The sequence below is a fragment of the Nannospalax galili genome, unplaced genomic scaffold (assembly GCF_000622305.1).
Source record: "Nannospalax galili isolate Female #2095 unplaced genomic scaffold, S.galili_v1.0 scaffold72, whole genome shotgun sequence".
NCBI lineage: Eukaryota > Metazoa > Chordata > Mammalia > Rodentia > Spalacidae > Nannospalax > Nannospalax galili.
In genome coordinates, this window is record NW_008336933.1 from 3,175,243 (window position 1) to 3,201,868 (window position 26,626).

Below are 26,626 nucleotides of genomic sequence, written 5' to 3' on the forward strand. Positions count from 1 at the left end.
TATCTGTGAGCTCAAGGCCAGCCTGGTCTACATAGCAAATTCCAGGCCAGCTGGGGCTACGGGGAGACCCTGTCTCAAAAATACAAAAAAAAATAAATAAATAAAAATAAAATAAAATTTAAATTTTTTGAAAACTTAAAAATGAAAATAAAATCTTTAAAATTCTAGATGGAGGAAAAGAGTTGAGAGCTTTTGTTTTCAGAACAGCAAGTTAGCTGTAAATATTTTAATTTTACTTTGCTGAAAAGATCATAGAAATATGATCTGAGACATTGCAAAGATGAGACAATTTTCCCCAAAGTGCAATTTAATGCATTGGGACACACGCGCGCGTGCGTGTGTGTGTGTGTGTGTGTGTGTGTGTGTGTGTGTGTGTTCCAGCCTCAGTCTTTAGAGCTGTATTGTCATGTGCTATGGATCCATTTTTCCTGGAAGACCCTAACCTGAAGAAGTTTCCCTGTCTTGGAGATTTTGTGATTCATTTTAATTTGGGTCACTGTTTGGGAAAGATGAGCTGTTTCTAGATATGAAGTAGAGTTTTTCCATGAGACAGAATGTTTATTTTGTATTTGAAAGCTCCACTGTATTTGTTTTACATCATTTTATGCAGCAAGGTGACACTAATGCTGAGCTTTAAAATGTGTTTTTAATCCTAAAGTGCTTGGTGCACACCTGTAGCCCAGCACTCAGGAGGTGGAGGATCAAAATTCAAGGTCATCTTTAGCTACATAGTGAGGCCAGCCTGGGCTACCTGCGAGCTTGTCTCAAAAACAAACACGAGTACTTGATAAATAGAAAATGGTTAGTAAAGGGTATTGAAATTTTATATTGAAATTACATATAAAAAGACATTCATTGCATTTTAAATGAAGCATGAAGCAAAGGTCACCAAACACAAACACTAAAGCAATGCTCAGTATTGTAGATAGGCCATTATATTGGGCCTGTGGTTCTTTGTTGAAGAGAATGACAGTCCCATCTTCATGGGGTGGGGGTAGGTAGGCCGGTGCCAGGCAGGCTCACCATTCACCATGAGGATTATGTCTTTCATCAGAGTATCTTATTTTGGCAAGGTCTCAGGCTAGCCTCAAACTCACAGAGAGTACTGGGATTAAAGTCTAGCTCCACTAAGCCAGACACCTGAATACCCTTTGAAATTTGCAGGTAACGTTAAGGCAGCGCTGCAGAGGGACACTCTTACTGTTGCTCTGACATTGTCCTGGCTGACATGATTGGCAGGTTTGAGATAGAGTACCAGGGGCTTTGGATGAAAAAGTACTGACTTGGATATTTACAAGTTAAATATATTTCAGGGAAAAAGCATTCTGATCACTTTAGTCCTAGTACTTTGAAAATCCAAAAGTTTTCAACATTTAAACACACTGAGAAGTGGGGTGACACTTAAGGAACCCAGACCCCAGAATCAGGCTGCAGGTCAAACACCCTGCAGCCTGGTTTTGCCAGATACAGGAACTTGGGCAAGTCTTCAAACCCAATTTTATAAAATGGGCCTGATAACGATCCCTATTGTTCAAACGTGGCATGGTGTGAAGGCTGGACAAATTAATACACGTGCACACCATTTAGAAAGTGAGTACCTTATAAAGATGTTTTGTCATGCATACCCATGTTGATTAGTATTGTATTAGAGCATAACTTGCGGGTTTTAAATATTTCTGAATTTTCAAGAGCCTTGTTTTATCCTCTAGTGCTTGGAGGAAATTATAGACATATTTGGGCTAGCTCATATTAACCTCTTTCCATCTGTGATCCTTCCCAGGAACCAGCCCACTTTGACCACTTCCAGGAGTGGCCGGATGGCTATGTGCGTTTCATCTACAGCAGCCAAGAGAAGAAGGCACAGCGCCACCTGAGCGGCTGGGCTATGCGCAACACCAACAACCACAATGGCCACATCCTCAAGAAGTCTTGCCTGGGTGTCGTGGTGTGCTCCAGCGCATGCGCCCTGCAGGATGGCTCACACCTGCAACTGAGGCCAGCCATTTGTGACAAGGCCAGACTTAAGCAGCAGAGTGAGGGCGGGGGACCACCTGGGAGGGGAGCCCCCTTTCTTCCTTCAGAAAGTTGTGAGCTCAGGCTGTGCTTACTATTTCTCCCTCTGGGGTTTGCAGACAAAGCTTGCCCCAACTGCCATTCAGCTCTGGAGTTGATTCCTTGCCGGGGGCACAGCGGATATCCTGTAACCAATTTCTGGAGGCTTGATGGCAATGCAATATTTTTTCAGGTAAGTGTGGTCAGAACACAATTTGTAATGAGTATTTTCATCATACTACGTGAACCAAACCACCTGTCATCTGTCCTGGTAACTAGATTAAGCCAATGATAGCCCCAGTGCTTACTATGTCCCTGATGGCTGCACCATCAGCTGGGTTTTGTTGTTTCCCAGACAGGATATCACTGTGTGACTCAGTCTGGCCTGGAACTTGCTATGTAGCCCAGGCTGACCTGGAACTCATGCCTTAGCCTCCTGAGTGCTGGAATCACAGCTGTGTGCTATCTTGTGGTTCATCGTCCTTTTTAAGGGCTAGATGTATGAACCCAGTCATGTGCACTTAATAGAGTGAAAGAATTGCAAGTCACTGTGTAAGATGTCCATCAGTGGCCTGGCTAAATGGCTTAGTAGGATTGCTGTCAAGGCTGATAACCTGAGGTCAATTCCTGGAACACACATGATAGAAGGAAAGAACCAACTCTCACAAGTTGTACCAACACAATAAATAAATCAATTTTTTTTAATTTAAAGATATGTATCATTATTGTTGTTTTTAGATAGGGTCCTGTTATGCAGCCCAGAATAGCCTGGAAGTCACTATATAAACCAGGCTGACCTCATACACACTGTGACCCTCAAGTCTCCCAAGTGCATGAGCCCCTACACCCAACCAAGATGTCTAATATTTATGGTGTTTTATTTGAACATTTTCTCTGGTGTTTTTATTTTTTTTTAACTTGGGAATTAGGAAAGGCATACTCAATTTTGGACCAGCTTCCAGCACAGTCAGCTTCCTTCCAGAGAAATAAATAGATGATTCATTTCTTCATTAATACAGGCCAAGGGCGTTCATGACCACCCAAGACCGGAGAGTAAATCAGAGACAGAAGCCAGAAGAAGTGCCCTCAAGAGACAGATGAGCTCTTTTTACCAACCCCAGAAAAAGAGAACTCAAGACCCTGAGGTAATAGGCGTGAATACAGCATGTTGAGGTCTGTGTCCATTTTCATGCAAGGGAAACTAACAGCTGACTGAAACATGGACATTACTCATTAAGTACAAAGGTTTGATTTCATATGGAATTTATATATGTCTAGCAAATGTCATTACATCAACATTGAGTTAGGATCTCTAATCCCGTCTTTAAAATAAGCAAACATGGGGCTGGAGAGATGGCTTAGCAGTTAAGAACACTGATTGCTCTTACAGAGGACCCGGGTTCTATTCCCAGCACCCACATGGTGGCTTTGAACTGTTCTTAACTCCAGTTCCAGGGGAATCCGAAGCTCTCTTCTGACTTCCACGGCATTGCACGACACAGGTGCACTCACATACATGCAGCCGTACACTCATACACATAAAATAAAAATAATAAATAAAATATTTTTAAAATAAGCAAACAACCCCTATAGGCAATGACAGTCAGTATCATGCTGACATCTTGATACAAGGACAGCTATCCCACAGTAATAAATGCAGTGGCACATCCTTATCCCCCAGGAGATACTTGAAACTGCAGATGGTATTAAAGTTGTATGTTCTAGAACTTTCTCCACACATGCATACCTTTGATAAAGCTTAATCTGTAAACTAGATATAGTCAGGGATTAACACTAATAACAAGATAGGACAATCAGGCCAATATGCTAGAATTAAAGTTATTTAAAACGTATTGGCTGTTTATGTTTGGAATATTCCATTTTGCAGGGGACTTGGCTAACCCAAAATTAAAACATTGGAAAGCAAAATCATGAATAAAGGGAGACAACTGTATGTTCATACCAACAGTGAATTAATGGGGTGTCCTTGAGAGGGTCATTCACATTTGTGTTCATTTTCTGTTGCTGCAACAAAATGCCTGAGATAATCTAAAAAGTGGAAAGATTTCTTTGGGCTCATGGTTTTAGAAACTTTATTCTATGGTCAGGGGACGCCATTGCTTCTTAAAGATTCCTCCACCTCCTTATGATGCCACTCTGGGGCATAACTTTGGGGGGACACTTGAGATCTAAATGCTACCAACATTATTTGCACAGGAACAGATAAGGTTTCTTTGGGCAAACTGATCCACTTTGCCTTTGCCACCAAAGCAGGCCAAGTTTGCAGAGAGCTAGTCAGGAGCGGAGCGTGACATTATTTTGGCACTTCCACATAACAAGTGCTGCTCTGGTGATGTTCCAGGTTACAGAATCCCCCTGAAGAGGTTACTAGAGTTAAGCCCCATGTTTAAAATGAAGAACCCAAGGTGCTGAGAAGTTAAAGTACTTGTTCAGTTTAAGATGGACAGAGGAGGATTTGAGCCAGATCTGAGTGGCTTCAGATCCAACACTCTATGAGACACATAGATGAGAAGAGAACCACCAGCTGCCTGGCTACTATAGACCTTCCTCATTCATTGTGTCCCTCAGCAACCTCTGGACCCCAGGCTCAAACTGGAAACCTTAGCAGGGCATGGTTCACTATACAGAGTGACCAACTAGAAGCTTGCTTTTAGTTATGTGGTTGGCTGTTGTGGATGATGATGTTCACAGCACTTACATGTTATATGTCACATGTTGTGTCTGTTTGTGTCCCTTTTTAGACAAGAGGCAATCAGGACAGCAATGGACACTTTAACAGCACACCTCCCCTGGAGTCCACAAAATTGTCTGATGTGGCTAATGATATCAGCTGCCTTGTTACAGGGCAGCCATGCCTTTCCTTCCCAAACTCCAGTGCCTACAGAGCTCCTTGTGACCCCAACTCCTGTCAAGGAGACATAATGCCACCCTTTCAGAAATATTCAAATCCAAGGATCTATTTGCCTAGGCCACCTTGGAGCTATGAATTAGCAGGCCCTGGGGATACAAGTTCAAGTCCATACTCCTCCCTGTGTAAAGATTCCTCCAGTATCCCTAATGATACAGACTGGATTCATCTGAACACACTACAATATGACATCAATCCATATAGCAGCTATGAGAGAAGCTTGGATTTCACAGGGAAACCTACTCTTGGAAAACCTGGCCTTGGGGAGAGGGCTGATCATGGACAGTGCCAGGCTGTGGCCATGCATCCTTACTACAACCCAGAGCTACCCTGCAGGTACCTCACAACACCACCAGCAGGTACCCCGGCTCTGCAGACAGTGATCACCACCACAGTGTCCTACCAAGCCTACCAGTGCCCTGCTCTGAAACACAGCAACAGCATACAGGAAGTCAGCAGCATTGCCAATTGTAACTACGCTTCTGAAAACCTCCCTGTGTCCTTCTATCCAGAAACCTTGGACCCTCCAGCGGCAGTCACCCAGGCAGCCTCTCCAACAGGGAGAACTCCTCTGAAAGTTCCAGGAGGTTGCTGGACCATTAGACCCGCTCTAGCTTTTCCTCAAGAGGCAGCTCCCTCGAGGATGGATGGAGCAGATGCATGGGATGTGTGTCTGTCTGGGGTGGGCTCTGCAATCAGTTACTTAGATAGGGCAGGGCAGTCCATTAATTTTGACAATGAGGACTTTTAGAAGGATTCCAGGGTGCATACACCATGATATCAGATGCAAAATGGTGTCTAGCTCTTATTGAGATCAAAGGTCATTTTATGTGAGGGAAAAAGTACACATAGGAGTGAGCATCAGGATCTCACTGTGTAGTCTAGACAGTCTTCTATTCATGATCCTCCTGCTCAGCCTCCCCTGTCCTGGAATTACAGACATGCACCACCAGGCCCAGCTATTCAGAATTTCTTTCTTCAGGATTTAGAGCCTGTTCAAATATTGTCAAGAAGTGATTTGGGGGGCTGGTAAGCTGGCTTGGTGGGAAAGACACTTGTGATGTGAGCCTGACAACCTGAGTTTGAGCCCCAGACTCCATAGTGAAAGGAGAGAACCAATTCACAAAAGTTGTTCTCTGGGCTGGAGCGATGACTCTACAGTTAAGAGCACTGGCTGTTCTTACAGAGGATCCAGGTTCGATTCCCAGCACCCACATGGCAGCTAGCAACCGTCCATAACTCCAGCTCCAGGGGAATCTAGTGCCCTCTTCTGACATCCACGGGCATTGCACAACATGGGTACACTTACACACATGTAGGCAATACACTCATACACATTTTTTAAAAAGTTATTTAATTTCCACACATACAATATGGCATGTATACACTTGCACACCTGTGCACATGCATGCTTGAGTGCACTCTCATGCACACACACACTAGCAAAAAATAAAAATTTAAAAAATAAGTAGTTTTGATCAGATTATCTTTCTATCTACTGCTTTAAAAAAACAGCCAGATGTGGTGGCACACACCTTTGATCCCAGCACCTGGGAGGCAGAGGCAGGCGAATCTCTGAGTTCAAGGCCAGCCTAGTCTCCATAGCAAATCCAGGCCCACTGGGTCTACAGGGAGACCCTTTCTCAAAAAAACAAAAAAAAAAAAAAAAAAAAAAACCTCTTTGGCAATTACAAAGTACAATTTTTTTTAATTGACTTTAGAGACAGTGAGATGGGTCAGTGGGTAAAGTACTTGTCACCAAGCCTGATGAACAAGTTTGATCACCAGGACCCAAATGGTTGGTCTCCCAAGAATTGTTCTCTGTCCTTCACATGTATGCTGTGGTACAGTCACATACACGAAAGTAAATAAGTGTAAGCATATGTGTCCACTGGATTATTATTGTACTAAATATGTTTTTTCTGATTAGGTTTCAAAGTTAGAATTAAGATGTCCTCTTCAAATATAGTTTTATTGTTCCTTTATTACTCTTCATAAATGTAATTGATAATGTTCAACCAATATAATATAGACATTTCAGAGTAATATAATCGATGCTTGAATTATTTCAAAACACTAACAGGAACAAACATTGCTCATAGGACAACTTGATAAAATTATGGTGAAGTATTAAAATTTAGTTTGACAATTTATTAGTTTATTTTAGAAATACCTATTGTTGCTCATATGACAACTGGGGAAAATTATCATAAAATATTAAAATTTAGTTTGACAGTTTATTTTATTAGTTTCAGAAATACTTATTTGTTGGGTCAACAAGATGGTTCAGTGTATAAAGGTGATTGCTCTACCAACCTGGAGACCTGAGTTTCAGTCACAGAAACCACATAAAGAGGAAGAAGAGGACTAGCTCCATAAGGTTGTCCTCTGCCCTTCACAGGTGCTTCATGGCACGTGTGTGCCCCCAACACATACAAATAATAAACATTTTTAAAGTGATGCCTATTGTTGTAGTCTAACATAAATCCTCTTCAAAACATTTTGAGTGGGGACTGGGGTATAGTGCAGTGGTGTAAACTAAAGGCTCCTCCAAAAAGCTGGAGCTGATGGGGCGATGCAGAGCACACTGGGCCGTTGCCATATTGGATACACTAACGCTGAGCAAGAGAGATCTGGGGGCGCAGAGATGGATGGCATGTGCGTTTCAAATATGGAAAAAGGAAAGCCTGTAAGAATCCATGTTTTTGTAAGTCATCCCCTGCCAAATGTCATATAAATTACGTGAAATCTAAATAGAATGTCTTATGTCCATTTGTCAATCCATGTCAGGACTGGGAGACCCTAAGTGGGGGCAGGTCTCCCCGCAGCATAAGGAAAATTTAATGAAACAAGTGGCAAAGAGCTTGCCTAACATGTTCAAGGGCCTAGGTTCACTCTCCAGGAACACACACACACACACACACACACACACACACACACACACACAAACAGGTGCAAACACAGATGTATATAGAAATTGGAGTGCACTTCTAATACTTAGTAAAATACCCAAACTTCAAGTAAAAACAACAAACTAAGAAGTATTTTAAATTTTTTCTTTATTCATGAGAATTTCATACATATATACGACGAAATATCTTATCTACCTCCATGTCCCCTCCAACTCCTCCATAGTCCCTTGACACACCCCTCTCCCAACTTCATGTCTTCTGTTTTTCTGACAACCCACTGGGTCCAATCAGTGCTGTCCATATGAACATGGGTGTGGGGCCATCCACTGGTGCGTGGGAAACCTGCTAGTGGCCACACCCTCAATAAAGGATGATTCACAAGCTATTCACTTACAAGCCACACTTCTCTCTTAATAAACAGGACGTAGTCTTGAGGAAGACTTGGTATAGCCTGCTGGGAGAACTTCGAAGTACTGAACCCAATCTCTGACAAACAAATTTTCTAAAGCATTTGTCCAACTTGCTAATACGTCACAACTTAAGGATCTTGTAGATCAATGAGAACGAACCATCAGTGAGGCACTCCAAGAAAACCACTGTAGGGGCTGGAGAGATGGCTCAGCAGTTAAGAGCACTGACTGTTCCTGCAGAGGACCCAGGTTCGATTCCCAGCACCCACATAGCAACTCTGAACCGTCCTTAACTCCAGTTCCAGGGGAATCCGAAGCCCTCTTCTGACCTCCGCAGCACTGCGCAACAAGGGTGCACTCACATACACACAGGCAATATATTTATACACATAAAATAAAAACAATAAAATATTAAAAAAAGAAAAATAAAACCACTATAAGTAGAACTGATAGCTAACAAAATGATTTGAAAAATGGCCATGTCCACATCCTCCTTCTGTGTGGTTCCCCTTCCTCTATAATACAGAGCCTCGGCTACACATTAGAATCATTGGAAAATCCCAGTACCCAGAATGCACCACAAACCAATTACATCAGACTATCTGGAGTAAGACACAGACACAAGTACATCTTACAGCATCCCAGGCGGTTCCAGTGCCTAATCCAGGCTGAATGTCACTGTCACTAGCCTGCCAGAACAGGACTGGAAATCTCTTCAGTGAAAGTGGTCCAAAAAAGTATTGTAGATACTCTAGAGCTGATTTAATGTGTACTGAAGGATGCGTGCAGGTCATATGCCAATACTACATTGTATAAAAGGGACTTGAACATCCATGGGTTCTGGGAGACAACCTCTGCAGAAACTGAAAGATGATTTTATTCCCTGGCTAGAAATTGAATCCTCAACTATTTCTTGTCAGTCATTTGCTCAGGAGATATGTACTAGCCCCTACTACAAATCAATGATCAGGTAGTGTTAAATATACCTTTGGGTATATCTATGGGGTATTTTCTTGATTGCTAATTGGCATAGGAGGGCTTAGGTAGCGCTAAATATGCCTTTGGGTATATCTATGGGGTATTTTTTTGATTGCTAATTGGCATAGGAGGGCTTAGCTCCCTGTGTGTGGGGTGGGGGTGAGGGGGGAGCTGCTATCCCTGGGCAGATAGCCCTAGGTTATATAAACAAGCTGACTGAGAATGAGCCAGGGGAAGCAACCCAGTGAACAGTGTCCCTCCATGGTCTCTACTTCAGTTTCTGCCTCTGAGTTCCTGCTGTGAACTCCTGCCTTGGCTTCCCTTGATGATGGACTGTAACCTGTAAGATGAAATAAACATTTTCCTCCCTAAATTGCTTTTGGTCATGGTGTTTATCACGGCAACAGAAAGCAGTAAGTAGAATACTCCCGCACTGGTTCTGTTTCTTCAGAGAACCCTTACTAACATGGACCCTTCCTGAATCATGTACTTCCTGGCATGAACAGTTTCTATTCCTCAATCAATTATGTGGCATAAAGAGTAGGCTCTGATAGGTTATGCTGCTATAATTACTTAAGATGAAGGACCGAAGTCTGCTGAAAATATTCCTCCTGCCTGGGTATTTTGGTTGACATTGAATCATATACTACAGTGGGATGGCCCCCACTATGACAGATATCCATCAAAACGATGGAGACTTTGCCCTTCACAAACTGCTACATATTATAATAGATTTCTTACTTATCTAGGATTTCTCTTGGAGAACATTTAAGAGAGTCACTGGTCCTTGTGAGAGTTCAAGATACACTTGTCCATCCTTTGCTGGGCTATTTAAAGTAGACATATTTACCTTTTTGAGAACAACTTGTAATTTATGTTTCTAGTCCAAGGAATACTCTCCATAGTCAAACTGGAGTGTAAGATGTTATCATCTAAATCGTTTTTGATTTATGATCTATTATGAATTCCTGAGAGTCACCTTGAAATCATTTTCCTGGCATTTGCACAACTGACACAGGTTACTGGTAACATTGATTATTCTGTCATCACTTGCTATTCCTTTCAATTCACCCAGTGCTTGGTGTAGCATTTCACAGACTCAAGGCAACTTGTCCTCATCAGAGAACTAGATCTCCAAGGTCCCCTGACCATAGCAGATAGTCGTGGAATTTCCCATCAGTGATGGAAATGTTGGTAGCCATTGAGTAACTGGTTCCAGAGTAAGAGCCACTACCTTTACCGTGTTAGCTAGTAAACAAAGTCTTTCATGTGTTAACTCTGTCTATTATTCTGTAAATAAAATTCTGTCTCTTTTCTGTAAATAAAATAGGTTTAATTTCATCAGTATAAAAACCTATTTCAACTCCAGCTATACTAGTTAAATTGTGTCTAAACAGGTCAAGATTTCAAAGTGTTAGTAGTGTGAGCTGTGTCCTATCAGCAAGTTATAAATCTGACCTGAACTTCTGTCCTGAGTGATTCATGAAATACATGTGTGATGGAAATTGATATTTGAAACGTGACCTTTATTAAGTATTGCATTCTCTTCTTGCATTGGCCCTCTAAGGATATACTGAGACCATGTGTGGAGGGTGCCTGCTCCTCGCTGTTTCTTTCTCTTTTTCTTTTTTTGAGACAAGGTCTCATGTAGCTCAGGCTAGTCTTGAACTCTTGTTCCTCCTAAAGGTTCCATACCCTCCCCAAACACTGCCACCAACTGGGGACCAAATATTCAAATACATGAGCCCATGAGGGACATTTCTCATTCAAACCACCACAGTGGGCTTCTTGGGCCTTAATTAGAGCCATGTCTTTGATTTGGAAGGACTTTGGGTGGATTTGAGTAGACAGAAGCATGATCTGGTGTGTTTTAACAGAATCACTCTGACCTCTGCACTGAGACTAGAAAAGGCTGAGTATAGGAGCAGAAGCTCATTGGATGATTGCAATAAGCACGTGAGGGCACAGTGGCTGGACCAGGATGGCAGGGCTGGCAGGCAAGATCTACTATCAAGGCTTGTTCACGTGGAACAGAACAAAGGGACTTCTCCAGGGTATGCTATCTCCTATTTAGCCTTATCGGTCAGACCCATGGAGTTGTCACCAATTGAGATGGAGAAGACTGAAGGAAGAGATGCTTGCTCATGCAAGAGAAGGAAGCATTGGGAGCTGGGCTTTGAACATGTGAACTTCAAACTATTGGATTTTTAAGTTTATTATATTTTTATGCACATGAGTGTTTTGCCTGAATCTAAGTGCACCCATATGTGCAATGTCCACAGAGACCAGAAGAGGACATCGGATTCCCTGTAACTGGAGTTATGCCATGTAGGTGCTGGGAACAGAACTCAGGTCCTCTGAAAGTGCTCCCTGGTGCTCTTAACCACTGAGCCATCTCTCCAGCCCCAAGCTATTGACTTTTTAAATGAAGTGTTAATGAGGCTGTTGGATACATGAATCTAGAGTTCAAGGTGGAGGCACAGACTTAGAGACCAAATCTGGAGTTTGTCCTTGATTATAAGACACCAACAAACATCACCCCAAAGAAAACTCTTTATATATTTTTCTTTAATATATATTAATATCTACATATTAATTAATTAAACACATTTGTTTAATTAATTCTTTGATAGTTTCATACATCACAGAAGACGGAGCAGAAAGATTGTAAGAGGCAGAGACAGTGGATGACGACAACCGAACAGTGTTTTCCAAACCCAGCAGAGCAATTGCACATATGAACTCACAGTGGTGTGTGACCGCATGCACAAGACCTGAGCAAGCTCAAGGCAGACAAAATCCAAAGAAACACTTTCAAGAAAAGTTTAGCAAGGCACATTGTAGCAAGGCATCAGGCTAAGCGTGGTGACACATCTTTAATTTCAGCATTCAGGAGGCAGAGGCAGGCAGATCACTTGAGACTGAGGCTAGCCTGGGATGGTCTCATAGTGAGTTCTAGACCAGTTGAGGCTACGTAGTGAGACCTTATCTCAATAAAACCAAAAAGAAAGGGGGTGGGAGAAAAAAGAAGAAAGAAAATGAGGCAAACAAAAATCCCGTGTTTCTCATTCTGTTGCTCAATTATTTTACAAAGTTCAGAGACTTAGGCATCATCAGATTGTCAGTTGGCAGTTCTGAGGCCATCATGTGATGATACCGTCTTGGATATTGCTTATCTTTGTAGAACTTGTAAAGCTCAAATGCAGAATGTGCTGTCTTAAAGAACATGAAGCTGTGAGGTCAGACCCTGTCTCCACAGTCACCCTGCCCATCTTTGGTAAGAAGATGTTTGGCCCATCTTTGATAAGAAAGATGGTAGTTTTAAAGCACCCTGTTGAACACTCTACCCTGTGAGAGGAATTGAAAAAATAAATCCCCGTTAAGATTTGACCACTGGCTGTACTATGTGTGGTCACTCAAGCTGTAATCTCAGCACCAAGAGGCAGAGATGGGCGGATCATTGCAAGTTAGAGGGACAGCGTGGTTCTCATAAAGTGACAGCCAGCCTGGTCCACATAGAGAGCATCAGGCTAGCCAAGGCTATATAGCAAGACCCTGTCTCAAAATAAAACATCTTTAACCACTGAAAACTTTATTATTTGAGGATGTTCTGATCCCATCTGTCAATTTTCTCTTTTACATATGCTTTTGGGGTCCTAAAAAAAAAGATCAACGCCTATTACAACACCTGGCTTGATTTGGACCTTTGAAAGAGTGTGAAAAGATTAATGAAAGAGAAAGATGCAGAGGGACATCTGAGGAATAGTGATTACGTGAAGCTGCTGCAAATCTTAAGGTTACATTGAGGATTTGAAAGAGTTTAAGGGCCGTAAGTCTGAGGCTACCTGGTGACAGCCTGTCTCAAAACAAAATTGTAATAACAAGCATTCGCATGTTTAAAGAGATGCACTGGAAATGAAATTGACTACTTAAGACAAAAATCAACATTCTCTCTCTTTTTTCACTCCAGATGCTTTATGAAGACATTCACTTGAACATGTGTAACTTTGAGACTCAGCTTACATTACAACGGTACATGAGTGACACAGGTTGTAAAACACAGTCCCTTCCTTTGGGTTTTGTATATGACGGCTCTACATCAGTCGCTGCAGGCAGATTGACCAAGCTCTGTTTTTGTGTTTGTTTTTTATTTTTTTTAAGAATCTTAACGAGTTTATTGGACTTGCAAACTGAGCTTGGGGTGCGTTTATATTTGTTTTTATAAACATGCATTCAACTAGATATGATTCAGAATAGATTAATACTCCCTTTTTATCATTACAGTCAACTAAAAAAATTGCCAGGCAGTCCACAAAACAGGATTTGCTTGAAGATCAACCCACAGACTTAATTGGAGACTAGCAGCTGGGACCTGCTGGGCTGGGACGTGGTGTTTAGCTAAGCATCCCGAGCATTAAGAAGAAAGTTCTGGTTGGAGGCACAAGGCCTACAGCACCAGCTGTGGAACTCAGTGATGTGACTGCACAGCTCCATCCTCAGATTTTAACTTGCAGGGTGATCACCACCAAGTGGGCACAGAGCTGTAGGTGGGTGTTCCTGGGGTCTAGAATGTATGCACAGTGACTGGGTGGGAGGCAACAGGAATTGGAGAATGAGCAGTCAGCAGGGTACCTGCTGACATGGCCATGGTCGTTCCAGCAACCATGTCCATGGTGACCCCGTTGCCTCTAGAAGGAGGGATATGAGCAGGGTAGACCATCTCTGGCAAGCCATTGGGCTGCAACCACTGTGGTGTGGTAGATGACATGAGGGGCTGTTGCATACAGTGGCTGTGTGTAGTGTGTGTCTTGCTGGGCATATAGGCACTGCTTGGGTAGGCATTTCTCATGGGGTACACAACCATCTGGTAGGGGTTAGAGGAGGAGGAATGTGGGGGCACAGCCCTGCTGGTAGGGGAACAGGACACTTTATAAGGTGTGCCAGGAGTGTAGCCTGTTTGGAAGGTAGGATTTGCTGCAGAGGAGAATAGGAGAATAGGCAGGAGCTGCAGCATAGCCCACAGGGAAGCCAGCTGGATGACCAGTTCTTTTGGATTTGTGTAGGGGATCCCAGAAGAATCCAGGTTGTAAACAGGATTCAAGATTTCAAGAGCCGGTCTTGCTCCTACCAGCGCTGAGCTGCGCAAACACCGGAGTCCACAGTCTTCAACTGTATCTTAAAAGAGATCATGCAGGCTCTGGCTGTAGCTCAAAAGTAGAGCATTTACCTAGATGTGTGAGCCTCTGGGTTCAGTACCCAATGAGAGAGACAGAGACAGAGACAGAGAGACAGAGACAGAGAGAGATTGAGATTCAAAAAGACTAACATATCCATAATATTCAGTATACATACAAAAAGTTTCTAGACATATAAATAATTTAGGAAAATGTCTCAGAGCATGAGAGACAGCAGCCAGTTGAAAATTGTCTGAAATGTTGCAGATGTTGGAAACTAGGGGCACTGAAGCTGATACTATAATACTCAGAGGCGGAAGGAAAACACTGCCATAGTGACTAAAGATACAGGGAATTTCTCTGGAAAACCATTTAAAGTCGAAAAATGTTTAAAGTTCCAAATTAAACAAGAAGTCACAATGGGCACTGATTTTTATAAGACCCTAAAAGCACAAGCGATAGGGGCAAAAATAGACAAAAGAGATTCTAGAAAGCTCTGCACTGCAAAAATAAGAAAACGGAACAAGGAGACAATCAGCTGAACAGGAGAGAGCAGTTGCAATCCATCCACCTGGCAAGCGATTGGTATCCAGAACATATCAAGCATTCCATCAACCCAACAGTGCCGCAGATGAAAAAAACATTGCCAATCTGATTAAAAATGGGCAGGTGAACTGAATAAAAACATCTTAAAAGTAGATAGGTACATCAACGGCCATTGTGTATATGAGAAAGTACTCAACATCACTATCAGGAAAATGAAATTAAAAGTGCAGTGAGATTTCATCCCACCCCAGGTGAACAGCTGTAATCAAAATGACAGCAGCAACTATGAAAACAAATGTCTGCCAGGGTACCAGAAAAGAGAAGTCTTACACATAGTTCTGCAAATGTAAGTTAGCACAGCCATTGCAGAAAGTAGTGTAAGGGCTCCTTTAAACACTAAATACAATAATAAAACCAACATGGTAATAAAACCACCACATCATCCACCAATTCTGCTACTGGGTATATATCCAAAGGAAATAAAATTAGTATCAGACAGATACATGAACTCTTGTTCATTGTAGAGCTGTTCACAATAGCTAAAGTGCACATCAAATTGAGGTGTCCGTTGTTGGAGGAATGGATAATAAAAATGTCACACACACACACACACACACACACACACATGCATGCATGCATGCAGTATTATTCAGTCATTTTAAAAAAGATGAAATCTTGTCATTCATGGCATGGAAAGAATTGAACAAAATTTTGTTACATGAAATAAAACTCAGAGACACAAGCACCACATGATCTCTCTCACTCACATGTGGAAGCTTAAAATGCTGATTTCATAGAACTAGAGGGGATAATATGACGACATGAGGCTAAGAAAGGTTGGGAGCAGGGAAAATAAAAGAGGGTCAGATTACATGTACTAAAATACAGTTCCCAGGAGCTGGAGAGATGGCCCGGCAGTTAAGAGCACTAGCTGCTCTTACAGAGGACCCAGATTCAGTTTCCAGCACCCACATGATGGCTAACAACCATCTGTAACTCCAGTTCCGGGGAAATTCAACACCCTCTTCTGATCTCCTTGGGCACTGCAAAACATGAGTGCACTGGTGTACTTACACACATTCAGGCAGTACACTCATGCGCATTAAAAATAATAACAAATAAAAAATAAAATAAAATCCAGTTCCCTGGGGGGAATCAGTTCTAGTGTTCTACAACACAAGAGGGCAAGGACAGGTGTCAACAATCCAATACATACTTTGCAAAGAATTAGAAGGGAGGGAGTCCAAGGGCTCCCTACACAAGGAAAGGGTGGCTATTTAAGGAACTGGTAGTGTCAATACCCTAACTTGGCCATTATACATTGTGTACATGAATCCAGTTATCACACTGTAGCCTAAACATGTACAAATAAAAAACAAAAGCAAGAAAATCTAGAACTGAAAATTTAAACATCTGAAATGAAAACAAACAAGAACTCACACCCTGTTATGGGGCAGGTTAACAACACATTGGAGGATAGTGTTCTTGAGTTTGAAAACAGTTTTATAATCCTCATCCAAGCTGAATAAGAAAAGGGCTTTTATTTATTATTTTTATTTTATGTGAACCAGTGAGTGTGTATAAATGCATCCATGTCGTGCAATGCCTGCAGAGGTCAGAAAAGGATGTTGGGTCCTCTGGAACTGGAGTTGGTTGTTAGCTGCCATATGGGTACTGGGAATCAAACCTGGGTCCTCCGCAAGAGCAGCTAGTGCTCTTAACCATCTGGCAAAACTTTCTCCCCACTCAGCATTTTTCTAAGATTGAAGTTTGTGCTTGAGGTGGCATCCTGTTCTCAAAGCTGCATTTTGTTATCAACTGTGCCATCTTTTAAAAATATTTTATGTATTATTTTTATTTTATTTTAGGCATATGAGTGTATTGTCTGCACGTATGTAAGTGTACCCGTGTTACACAATGCCCACAGAGGTCAGAAGAGGGCATAGGATCCCCTGGAACTGGAGTTACAGACAGTTGTTAGCCACAATGTGATGTGGGTGCTGGGAATCAAACCCAGGTCCTCTGCAAGAGCAACCGGTGCCTTAATCACTGAGCCATAGCTCCAGCCCCATATGCATATTTCTCTTGAAGTGAAATGAGTTTAGAGGGTAGTGAATAGTCTAAAGAAGTCTTTTAACCTTACTGAGAGTATGTTGTGAAAAATTCCTACAGTCCTAATGAATTAAACTTTAATTTATATAACTGCATAACTGATATATTTAACACAGTAAACTTTCTTCTATAAAGGACTTTATAAATCTACTTAAACAAAAATAAACATTTTAGCAATTATCTATAAAATCTCAAATGGTATCAGACAGAAGCCAATCAAATCTTTTTTTAAAATGAGATCAGACACCAGGCATGGTGACACACGCCTTTAATCCCAGCACTCTGGAGGCAGAGGTAGGTGAATCTCTGTGAGTTCAAGGCCAGCCTGGTCTACATAGTGAGTTCCAGGCCATCAGCTGGGACTATAGGGAGACTCTGTCTCAAAAAGAAAAAAAAAAAAAAAAACGAGGTCAGATTTGTCTTCTGTGCTGAGAAAAAAAAGTTACATGGATTTCTGGGGGTGTTTTGTTTAAAACACATTTCTCAAGTGTCCCATTATGGCCCAACTCAAGAACTGTGCATCTTACAGAATCAAAGGGACCAGAGATGAGAATGAGCACTTCATCAGTCAGTGGTCTTTACCATGCCCCGTGAGGAGATTTTACATCTTATTTCAGAGTTCTCCAACTGAAGGTGGGGCCCAGGACTGGATGAGAGATTATGTTACTGTGAAATTTTCTAAGTCAGTGCACAAAATATATAAACAAAGTCACTGGCCCTAGACACACATTGATAATGATCAGTTCCATAGAGTCATTTTGACAGAAGCAACATACTTGAAGTGATATAATTTATTACTTCCTCCCAAGCTGGACAACCTCAAGATTGATCCCTGGAAGGAATGAAGTGAGCTGCCACAGCCATACATCGGCTGCTGACAGAGCTGGTCCCTGCCCTGCCCCCAGGCCCTCTGAGACTCCCAGATTGCCAGAGAGATGTTTTCAGCGGTTCTAATCAAGTGCTTGGGGGGTTCTCTGTCTTTTGATCTTCTAGATATGGACCACTCTGACTTTTGCCTACAACCTCTGGGTAGGTGTGGAGGGTCCCAGGACCACCACGGAATAAGTATGGAGGGTCCTGGTTTTGTGCTGCCACTTAGCAAGATGCTGTCGAAGGGCACTGACTTCCTTGCTCTTGTAAAAGGCAACAAGCGTGAGCACGGAGAAAATCAGCATCCTGTTGCTCCAATGAAAAGCTACTTAAAGAGTGATGTGAAGTGGTTTGTTTAGAACCAGCCCTGTGGAAAAGCTTTGCACTTTTTTAAAAATCTTTCTACCCATTGAATAAGACCTCTGCATTCCTCTCTCCCCTCAATCCTTGGCAAACTCTATTTTATTTTCTGCTTCTATCAGGTATTATAGGTAGTTCATCTATGTAGAGAATGGTTGTGTGTTCTCCTGTGACTGACACTGCATTTAGCCAATGTCCTCCAAGGTCAACCATGTGTAGTGTGTAGCTGAATTTGCTGTATTTTCTTCTTTTTTAAGGCTAAAAATGTACTTTGTTATCTGTACATACTACCTTTGCTTTGGGGACAGTGAGGTTGTCCCAATAGTTTAGGTGCTGTGACTAAATCTGCAAAGAAAGTGTTTGTGAGACTACCATTGTGAAATCTTGATTTCAAATGTTCTGAATATGTGTAAAGAATTAGTGTTGTGAGATAATATGGTAGCTCTATTTTTAATGTTTTGGACAATCTACATACAGAACAACTAGGTGTCGTATAGTGCGGTATTCTGAATGTGATCTTGGACCAGAAAAAAAAATTATACAAATACTATGGGATTTAGTTAAGAACAATGAAATGGCTCAGTGGGTAAGGAAGCCTGTTACCAAGCCTGACGACGACCTGAGTCCAATCCCCAGACCCACATTGTTGAAGAAGAGAACCAACTCCCCTAAGCTGTCCTCTGATCTCTACATGCATGTTGTGACACACATGTACTCCCCTACCCCTGTCCAATAAATGAAATACTTAAAAAAAGAAAATATGGGCTTTAGTTAATGATGACATATCAATATTGGTTAATTAGTTGTGACTAACATACCGTAGTAATGTTAAGGTGATGACAATAAGTGGTCTATCTCGGCAATTTTTCTATACATCTAAAACTATTCTAAGATTTAAGGTTTATTTAAATTTTTTTAATGAGCACTGAAGTTTTCAAATTTGCCAAGCACAAATACATGATAAATATTTGCAGTGACAGAAATGTCAGTTCCTCTTATCTGTCCATCACATGTTGTATACACCCTTGTAAGTGAAATATCACACTGTGAGTGAAATTTAGTGGTGCATGCCTATAATTTCAGTCCTTGAAAGGTGGAGGCAGGAAGATCAAGAGTTTGCAACTAACCTGGGCTATATAATTAGTTCCAGACCAACCTAGAGTACAAACAAAAATAACATTGTATCCTATAAATATTTACAATTATTGTGTGTAAATTGAAAACTTCAGGGGCTGGCAGTATACCTCTGAGGTGGGTATTCAATCAGCATGCATATGGCCTTGGATTAAATCCCCAGCATTAAAAAAATAAATAAATAAAATAAAATGAAATAAAAACTCACAAAATTATTTAATGAATAAAGAAAAAAACTTTATTGATACATGCCAAAATGTAATCAGTAGAAGACATATATTTCTTTCACTTTCTTATAGTCTATTGTTACATTATTTCTTAACAAGTAAAACTTTAATATTTTCGCTATTTACTTAACTATTCTTTGTTAAATTGTCCACATTAAACATCAATGAGAATTCACTTCTGGTAAGGGAAATCATAAGTTAAAACGCTAATTTAACCCCCACCCCCCCACCCCCCCGGTTACAATTGTAAATAGTTTTCAGAATTAAATATGGTCGAACACTTCCACCTTGTGGTGATATAGGGTATGGCAGGTAAGACTGACGAGTTTGGGTTTTTGTGGTTGTTGTTGGTTTTTGGTTTTTCTATCCTTAAAACCGTCATCTCCCAATAATTTTGAGAAATACATTCAGCTTGAATAAAAACCAAAAGAAATAGAAATACTGCTGACTACATAATTCAACGAGGACGAGCATCCTACCTTGGTAAGATGTCACATAAGTATGTAGCGGCTCATTTGAAAATTTAGGACTATGCGCTACAATTTGGATCTTGAATGTCCCCCAAAGGCCCTGTTAGAGGTTTGGATGCCTCAGGGGCCTGGGGAGATGACTCGGGGTGAGAGCGCTTGCTGTGCAAGCACCAGGGACTGACTTCAAATCCTTAGACCCACATAAAAAGCCGGGTGTGGCCACAAGTGCCTGTAACCTCAGTGCTGCGGAGAGTGGAGATAGGAGGATCTCTGAGCTTGCTGACCGCCAGCCTGGCTCTAGGTTCAGTGACAGACCCTGACTCTGGGGAATAAGGTGGATAAAGCAGGATATTTGATGCCCTCCTTTGGCCTCTGAGTGTGCATAGGCACATGCACCTGCACATACATGTGTATACACCACATGTATACACACACATGCAGAGAGAGGGAGAGAGGGAGAGACAGAGACCGAGAGAGAGAGACAGAGAGAGAGAAAGAATATGAGTTTGGAATCCCAGGTGTGGCACTACTGTAAGGCAGTGGAAACTTCAGGAGGAAAGGCCTACTGGGAGGAAGCTAGGTCTTTCTCTTTACTTCCTGACAGTCATGGCTAAGCAGTTCCCCACCACATATCTCACAATGACTGTATGGTCCATGGGACCATGGGACCTCCCAAACAGCGAGTCAAAATAAGCCTTTCCACTTTCTAAGCTGATTTGTCTCTGCTATTAATGATGGTGATGGAAAGCTAATACACTTTATAATGTTCTGAATTCAGGATTAAAATTTAGTAATGAGTGTAGTTGTCTATACACTTCTCACACACACACACACACACACACATATACATATATATGTATATATATTCCTCTCTCATTTTGTGTGGTCTTGGGGATTAAGGCTAGGGCCTTACATATACTAGAAAAACATGATCTACATTCCCAACCCTCTTATCACTTTTTATTTTGGGATAGGGTCTTACTAAGTTGCCTAGGCTGTCCCCAAGGCAGGCATGCTTTTAACTTGAGATCTTACTGCCTTGTCTCCCTAGTAGCTGTAATTACAGCTGGAATAAGTTCAATGGTGTATTCACATCATGGTGACTATAGTTAACATCACTCAGTTTACTCTGAATCAATGCTTTACGGAGCATCTTTCTTATACCTTTCATTTAAATATTAGAATCAATCCTTTGGTCATTTTTGTTAGTGGTTCCTGTTGTTAATTTTATTTTTATCTTTTTTTAAATTTTATTTTTATTTTATGCATATGAGTATATTGCCTGCATGTATGTGAGTGCACCCATGTCGTGCAATGCTGTGGAGGTCAGAAGAGGGCTTCGGATTCCCCTGGAACTGGAGTTAAGGATGGTTCGTAGCTGACATGTGGGTGCTGGGAATCGAACCCTGGTCCTCTGCAAGAGCAGTCAGCACTCTTAACCACTGAGCCATCTCTTCAGCTCCTATTTTTATCTTTTACTTGTTCTTTGACAACATTATAAATGCATACGTTGATCATTTCCACCCCCAACTTCCCCCTCCCATTCCCCACACAGGTTGCTGTTGATTTTAGATAGGATCTCACCCTGTAGCTCAGGCTGCCTTTGGTGGTACATTCCTGCAATCCGAGCACTTAAAAAATGAAGCAAGAGGATCCTGAGTTCAGGGCTAGTGTGGAGTCTGAGGGCAAGGATCATGAGAACAGGCCACACAAGCATGTCTTAAGAAAGTGCAGCTCTTTCTCATCTACTTGAAATAACTGATATACAGAGCATTTCCACCTGAGACTCGGTGTGCTAAGGGTGGGGCCATCCAGTAAGTTGGAGTGCACCATCTTCAAACAGTGCTGTTGGTAACATTCTGGGGAATTCTTCCTTGTTTCCCCATTGGTATAAGCTAAGAATTAGTCTGCCTAAATAGCAAGACCACTATAATCTAACAAATGCTTTTGGTGGGGGGTGATGGAGGGTAGGTGTTTTGTTTTGTTTTGTTTTGTCTTGTTTTGTGTTCTTGAGACAGGATCTCACAAGCCGGGGGTGGCCTCAAAATTCACTATGTAGTGGAGACTGGCCTTGAACTCTTGCTCCTCCTGCTTCTGTCTCCTAAGTACTGGGATTATAGTAGTGCATCATCATGCCTGGCTTGCTTTTCTGTTTGTTTGAGAAAGGGTCTCACTGTGTAGCCCAGGCTGGCCCGGAACACTCAATCTTCTTGCCTGGATCGCCTGAGTGCTAGGATTACAGGTGCATACCAGCACACCTGCCCAACATGTGTTTTACTTCCCTTTCCCGCCTCACTGGAAGCTGCGTTGTCTTCCGTTGTCGGTGGCAATGCCACAGTATGATCAATCCGAAACGAGCATTTCACTGCCTCCGCTCTCCCGCCTCTGATTCATGACCGTTTTAGCCAGCCCCTCTGAGCTGTTTTGCAGCAGCAAGTGTGCCCTCCTCCCACAACTCTAGACTAGTCACTGTTTACTTATAAGTCACACATTTATCCATTTGTCTTAGAATTACCACTGTCTAACCCCGTGGCTGAGTAGGTTCTGTGAATGAATAAATGAAAACAAACTCAGAAGCACCGTAGGATGAAAAATAGAACCAAAGAAGGAATCGACCAATAGCAGCAGGATCTTCTGAGGCAAGAGCCGTTTTCCCAGGAGTAGGCCCCTCTCATCCTGTCCAGTCTGGAAACCATATTTAATAATCAAGACCAACCAAATTCTGATAAAGTGACTGAAAAAGTAATCAAGACTCTCCAGGCCAACCTGGGCTACATGGTGCGTACCAGGCCGGCCTGACCTGTGGTAAGACTGCAAAACAACAGCCACCGAAAAGTCTCTACACAGGAGAAGAGTCTGTCCAGGTGTTCTCTGCAGCACGCCCGCCTGGGGGTGGGGCTTGTTTTAGTGGGCGGGGCTTTCTAGCCATGCCCCGCCCTCCGTAGGCTTGGTATGAGCAGGCTGGCCCACGCGGCCTGGCGCGCCCAGGCCGTTTCCTAGGAAACGAAACACACAAGAAGCCCGAGCTTCACAAGGGAGCGAACCAGGTAAGCGGCCGGCGCGGACCGGTAATCCTAAGCGGGCTGCGGGACCCATCCCTGGCCTGAGCTTCGAAGCCGCCCGGCATGTCGCCTCGGCGCCGCGTCCAGCCTGGGCCACAGTCCATCGGGAGGCGGGACCTGGACGCCGGTAGGGGCCGGAGGGAGCCCGGCGGGGCGCCGGGCAGAGCGGCGGGCTGGGCGGCGGGTTCTGGGGCTAGGCTGGGAGGGCTGCTGGGCCCCAGGGCTCCTGGGTTGCAGGGCTGCAAGGCTCCAGGGGTGCAAGGCTCCAGGACTGCAGGACCCCGGGGCTTCCGGGTTGCAGGGCTGCAAGGCTCCAGGACTGCAGGACCCCGGGGCTTCCGGGTTGCAGGGCTGCAGGGCTCCAGGGCTGCTAGGTTGCAGGGCTGCAAGGCTCCAGGGCTGCAGGACTTCAGGGCTCCAAGCTGTCCGCCCTCTGCACCGCCGGATGCTCCAGGTGGGACCCTGCCCTGAGCCGGTGCCCTGGATCCCTGCACATGTTCCAACCCCTGGGCTACCCTGTAGACTAGGGATGCAGGGAAACTGCTTTTAGACGTGAAGCTGTTACCTCTGGTTGGGGAGAAAGTAGAACCGAGTTGGGAACTTAGCGAATCAAAGAAAAGGGAGGGAGGGGAAAGAGAAGGTCCAACTCCAGCCCTGGATGGATGGTGCATCTCAGGTTGTGTTCAGGTGAAAGCTAAGTTCCCGCACGGTACGGAGCACCATCTGTCCCCGAGGACCCGCCCGCAGCTGCCAGACACGCAGGGACACCACCCCCCGCCCCGCCCCCGAACCTACATGACATAGGCTCCTGAAGACTTCGTACAGAAGAATCAAAGAACCTGGGACAAAAACTGTCCCTTTAATGAATTTTCAGTTTAAGAACAGGTGCAGAGCAAGGGGAGAGATTTACGTATTTGTGTTGTTTAGAGCACGTTTGTTGTAATGGTAACGGAATTCTCATAGAGGTCACTCTAATCAGCACAAATAATGGAGTAAAAAATAGCTGTGGGAACAGAAGTCACTTTGAGCCTTTGGGCAATGATGCCCAGAGAGATACTTCCCTTGAGGGAGCTGCCCACCCTCCACTCAGAGCTGGCCTTGGATAGCATGCTAGGTCTCTCCTCCACGTGTGAATGTTAATTTTAAAACAATTTATGAATGTTTGTATAGTGTAACTGCGGTTTTACTTTTGGAGACAAAAGCTTTCTTTCCCCTGTCTGGTGTGCTGGCTCAGGCCTATAAGCCTAACTAACAAGAAGTGGAAGATCAGGTATGCAGGCTTATAATGGGCTACTAAGCCAGTTTAAGGCCATCCTGGGCTACATGAGGACCAATCTGAATTTTTTAAAAGGGGGAGAAATTAAAAAAAAATTTTCCCCATTATAAGCCCCTTTTGAATAATTTTGTCTTTCACTGTTACTTGAGTAGTGTGGAATCTTTTTGTTTTGCTTTTTAACTGATGTAGTAATTCTTAAAATGGTTCTGTTTTCTACAATGTTAGTGGCAACCTTGAAATGTACTCTATTAAGAGACATCCAAATCTTACCTGCCCAATGACTGGCAAACACAAGTTTTACCCTTCATCTGCCCTTTATGCTAATCCTTTTTAATCTTATTTAAATCCCTTATTAGCTAGTTGAGAATTTACAGTATTTGTACACTGAAGCAATAATTGCGCACTTAGATAAAAGAAAATTAGAATGAAAGGAATGAATATTGACTGAGGTTCTATAATTGCGACTCTAAATAAATATCTTTTTTAGGTTGGCATATAATATTTATTTAACTCACAGGAAAGCTAATAAGTATTGGAGCTGAACTGTAGAAAACCTGAGTCCTTAACAATCCTGTTACATTCTTTGAGAGTGATAGTTATGCCAAATTTGCTTGGATTTTGTTTAGTCTTGTTGTGTGCATACCTCATATTTATTCACATACATAAGGAACTGTGTTAATACATTTCTATTTTGCAGAATTGATTTTCCATGGGTCAATGAAGAAGAAATGGTATAGCATATATTATTGTGTGTAGGGTAGAGACCCACGGTGGGTGGTCTGTGCCTTTTCTTGTTATATAGGCTGCTGTTTTAGTAGAGATTGGTTCAGGGCCTTGCTGTGCTACAGCGATGAAAAGTACCTGTTGATTTGGAAGCTGTGAGTAGGCCCATGGGGATATGGCTTTTCTTTCAAAGCTACCTTCAGGGCTGGAGATGGTTCAGTCTGATAAAGTGTTTGTCACACAAGTATGAGGACCTGAGTTTGATCCCTAAAACCCTTGTGAAAAAGCTAGTTGAGCATGGTGGCTCATGTGTGTGTGTTCTTAGCACTGGGGAGACAGAGACAAGTGGACTCACTGGCCAACCAGCCTAGTCAAATTGGGAAGCCTTGTCCAGTGAGAGACCCTGTCTCAAAACAAGATAGCGTCCTAAAGAATGGCACCCAAGCTTGACCTCTGATCTCCACATTTGCAAACACATATGCATTTGCAGCTGCTCAAATGCATGCAGCTGCACACATAACACAGAATGAGTGTGCATCTATATACCTGCAGACGAGCACATACCTGCACACACATACAAACTACCCTCATATTATGCCCCTTTTCATTGAGCCATTGTTCCTATATTTTCAGAGGATGGAAAGGACAGAGATAATGACCTTCCAACCCTGGAAAATTGTCTATTTTACAATTAGCATGGCTCAAGGAAAGCCTGCCTAAGTTTTGTTAGAAAGCAGAGAACATAAATGTTTCACTTAAAGGATTGGTAAGGTTTAAATTGCACAGATTCACACAGGCACAAATCTGACCTTTTTAAAATCTTAACCGGCCTCATAATCATCTCTAGTCCACCACAAAGAGAAAGAAGCTGGCAAACGAGTGTGTTCCTGCTTGATTATTCCCTAAGTATGAGCATACCCTCTTCTACCGCTATCCTCAAAATAAAGTTTGTGCTTCTAGTGTTTATCCGGTGGCTGGTTAGTTTGGCTTAAAATGAAGTTTCCAGAATAGCTTCCAAGCCAGGTGTGGTGATGGATGCCTTTAATCCCAGCACTAGGGAGGCACAGGCAGATGGATCTCTGAGGTTGAGGCTAGCCTGCTACATAGTGAGTTCCAGGCCAGTTGGGGCTACAGAGAGACCCTGTCTCATAAAAAACAAACAAACAAATGGTTCTGCTTCTAGAGCAAGGGGGAAAGTCATCAATGGCTGAGTGATCCATTTGCTCCTGGTACAGGGCACAGGTAAGCAACATGGCTTCCCACTTCAAAGTAATGGGGATAGTATCTGATAATCTCCCAGGGGAAGGACCAGGAGCAGTTCACTGGCCTATCAGGTTGGGTGGATGCACAGTGGTTTTTGCTGATTGTTTCTACCACCTTCTTCCTTTGTT

General features: G+C 42.8%; 2 protein-coding genes across 2 annotated transcripts in view; both read left to right on the forward strand.

Annotated features, from left to right (window-relative positions):
* Positions 1-5,732, forward strand: part of Gcm2 (glial cells missing transcription factor 2) — a 9,687-nt gene extending 3,955 nt beyond the window's left edge. The window contains exons 2-5 of the mRNA XM_008831621.1: positions 1,781-2,033; positions 2,133-2,245; positions 3,072-3,197; positions 4,815-5,732. Coding sequence (XP_008829843.1) covers positions 1,781-2,033; positions 2,133-2,245; positions 3,072-3,197; positions 4,815-5,732 — 1,410 coding nt within the window. The remainder of the gene's footprint in view (positions 1-1,780; positions 2,034-2,132; positions 2,246-3,071; positions 3,198-4,814) is intronic.
* Positions 5,733-23,143: 17,411 nt separating this feature from the next.
* Mak (male germ cell associated kinase) overlaps positions 23,144-26,626 on the forward strand; it is an 80,129-nt gene continuing 76,646 nt past the window's right edge. The window contains exon 1 of the mRNA XM_029562820.1: positions 23,144-23,221. The gene's annotated coding sequence lies outside the window, so the exon portion shown is untranslated. The remainder of the gene's footprint in view (positions 23,222-26,626) is intronic.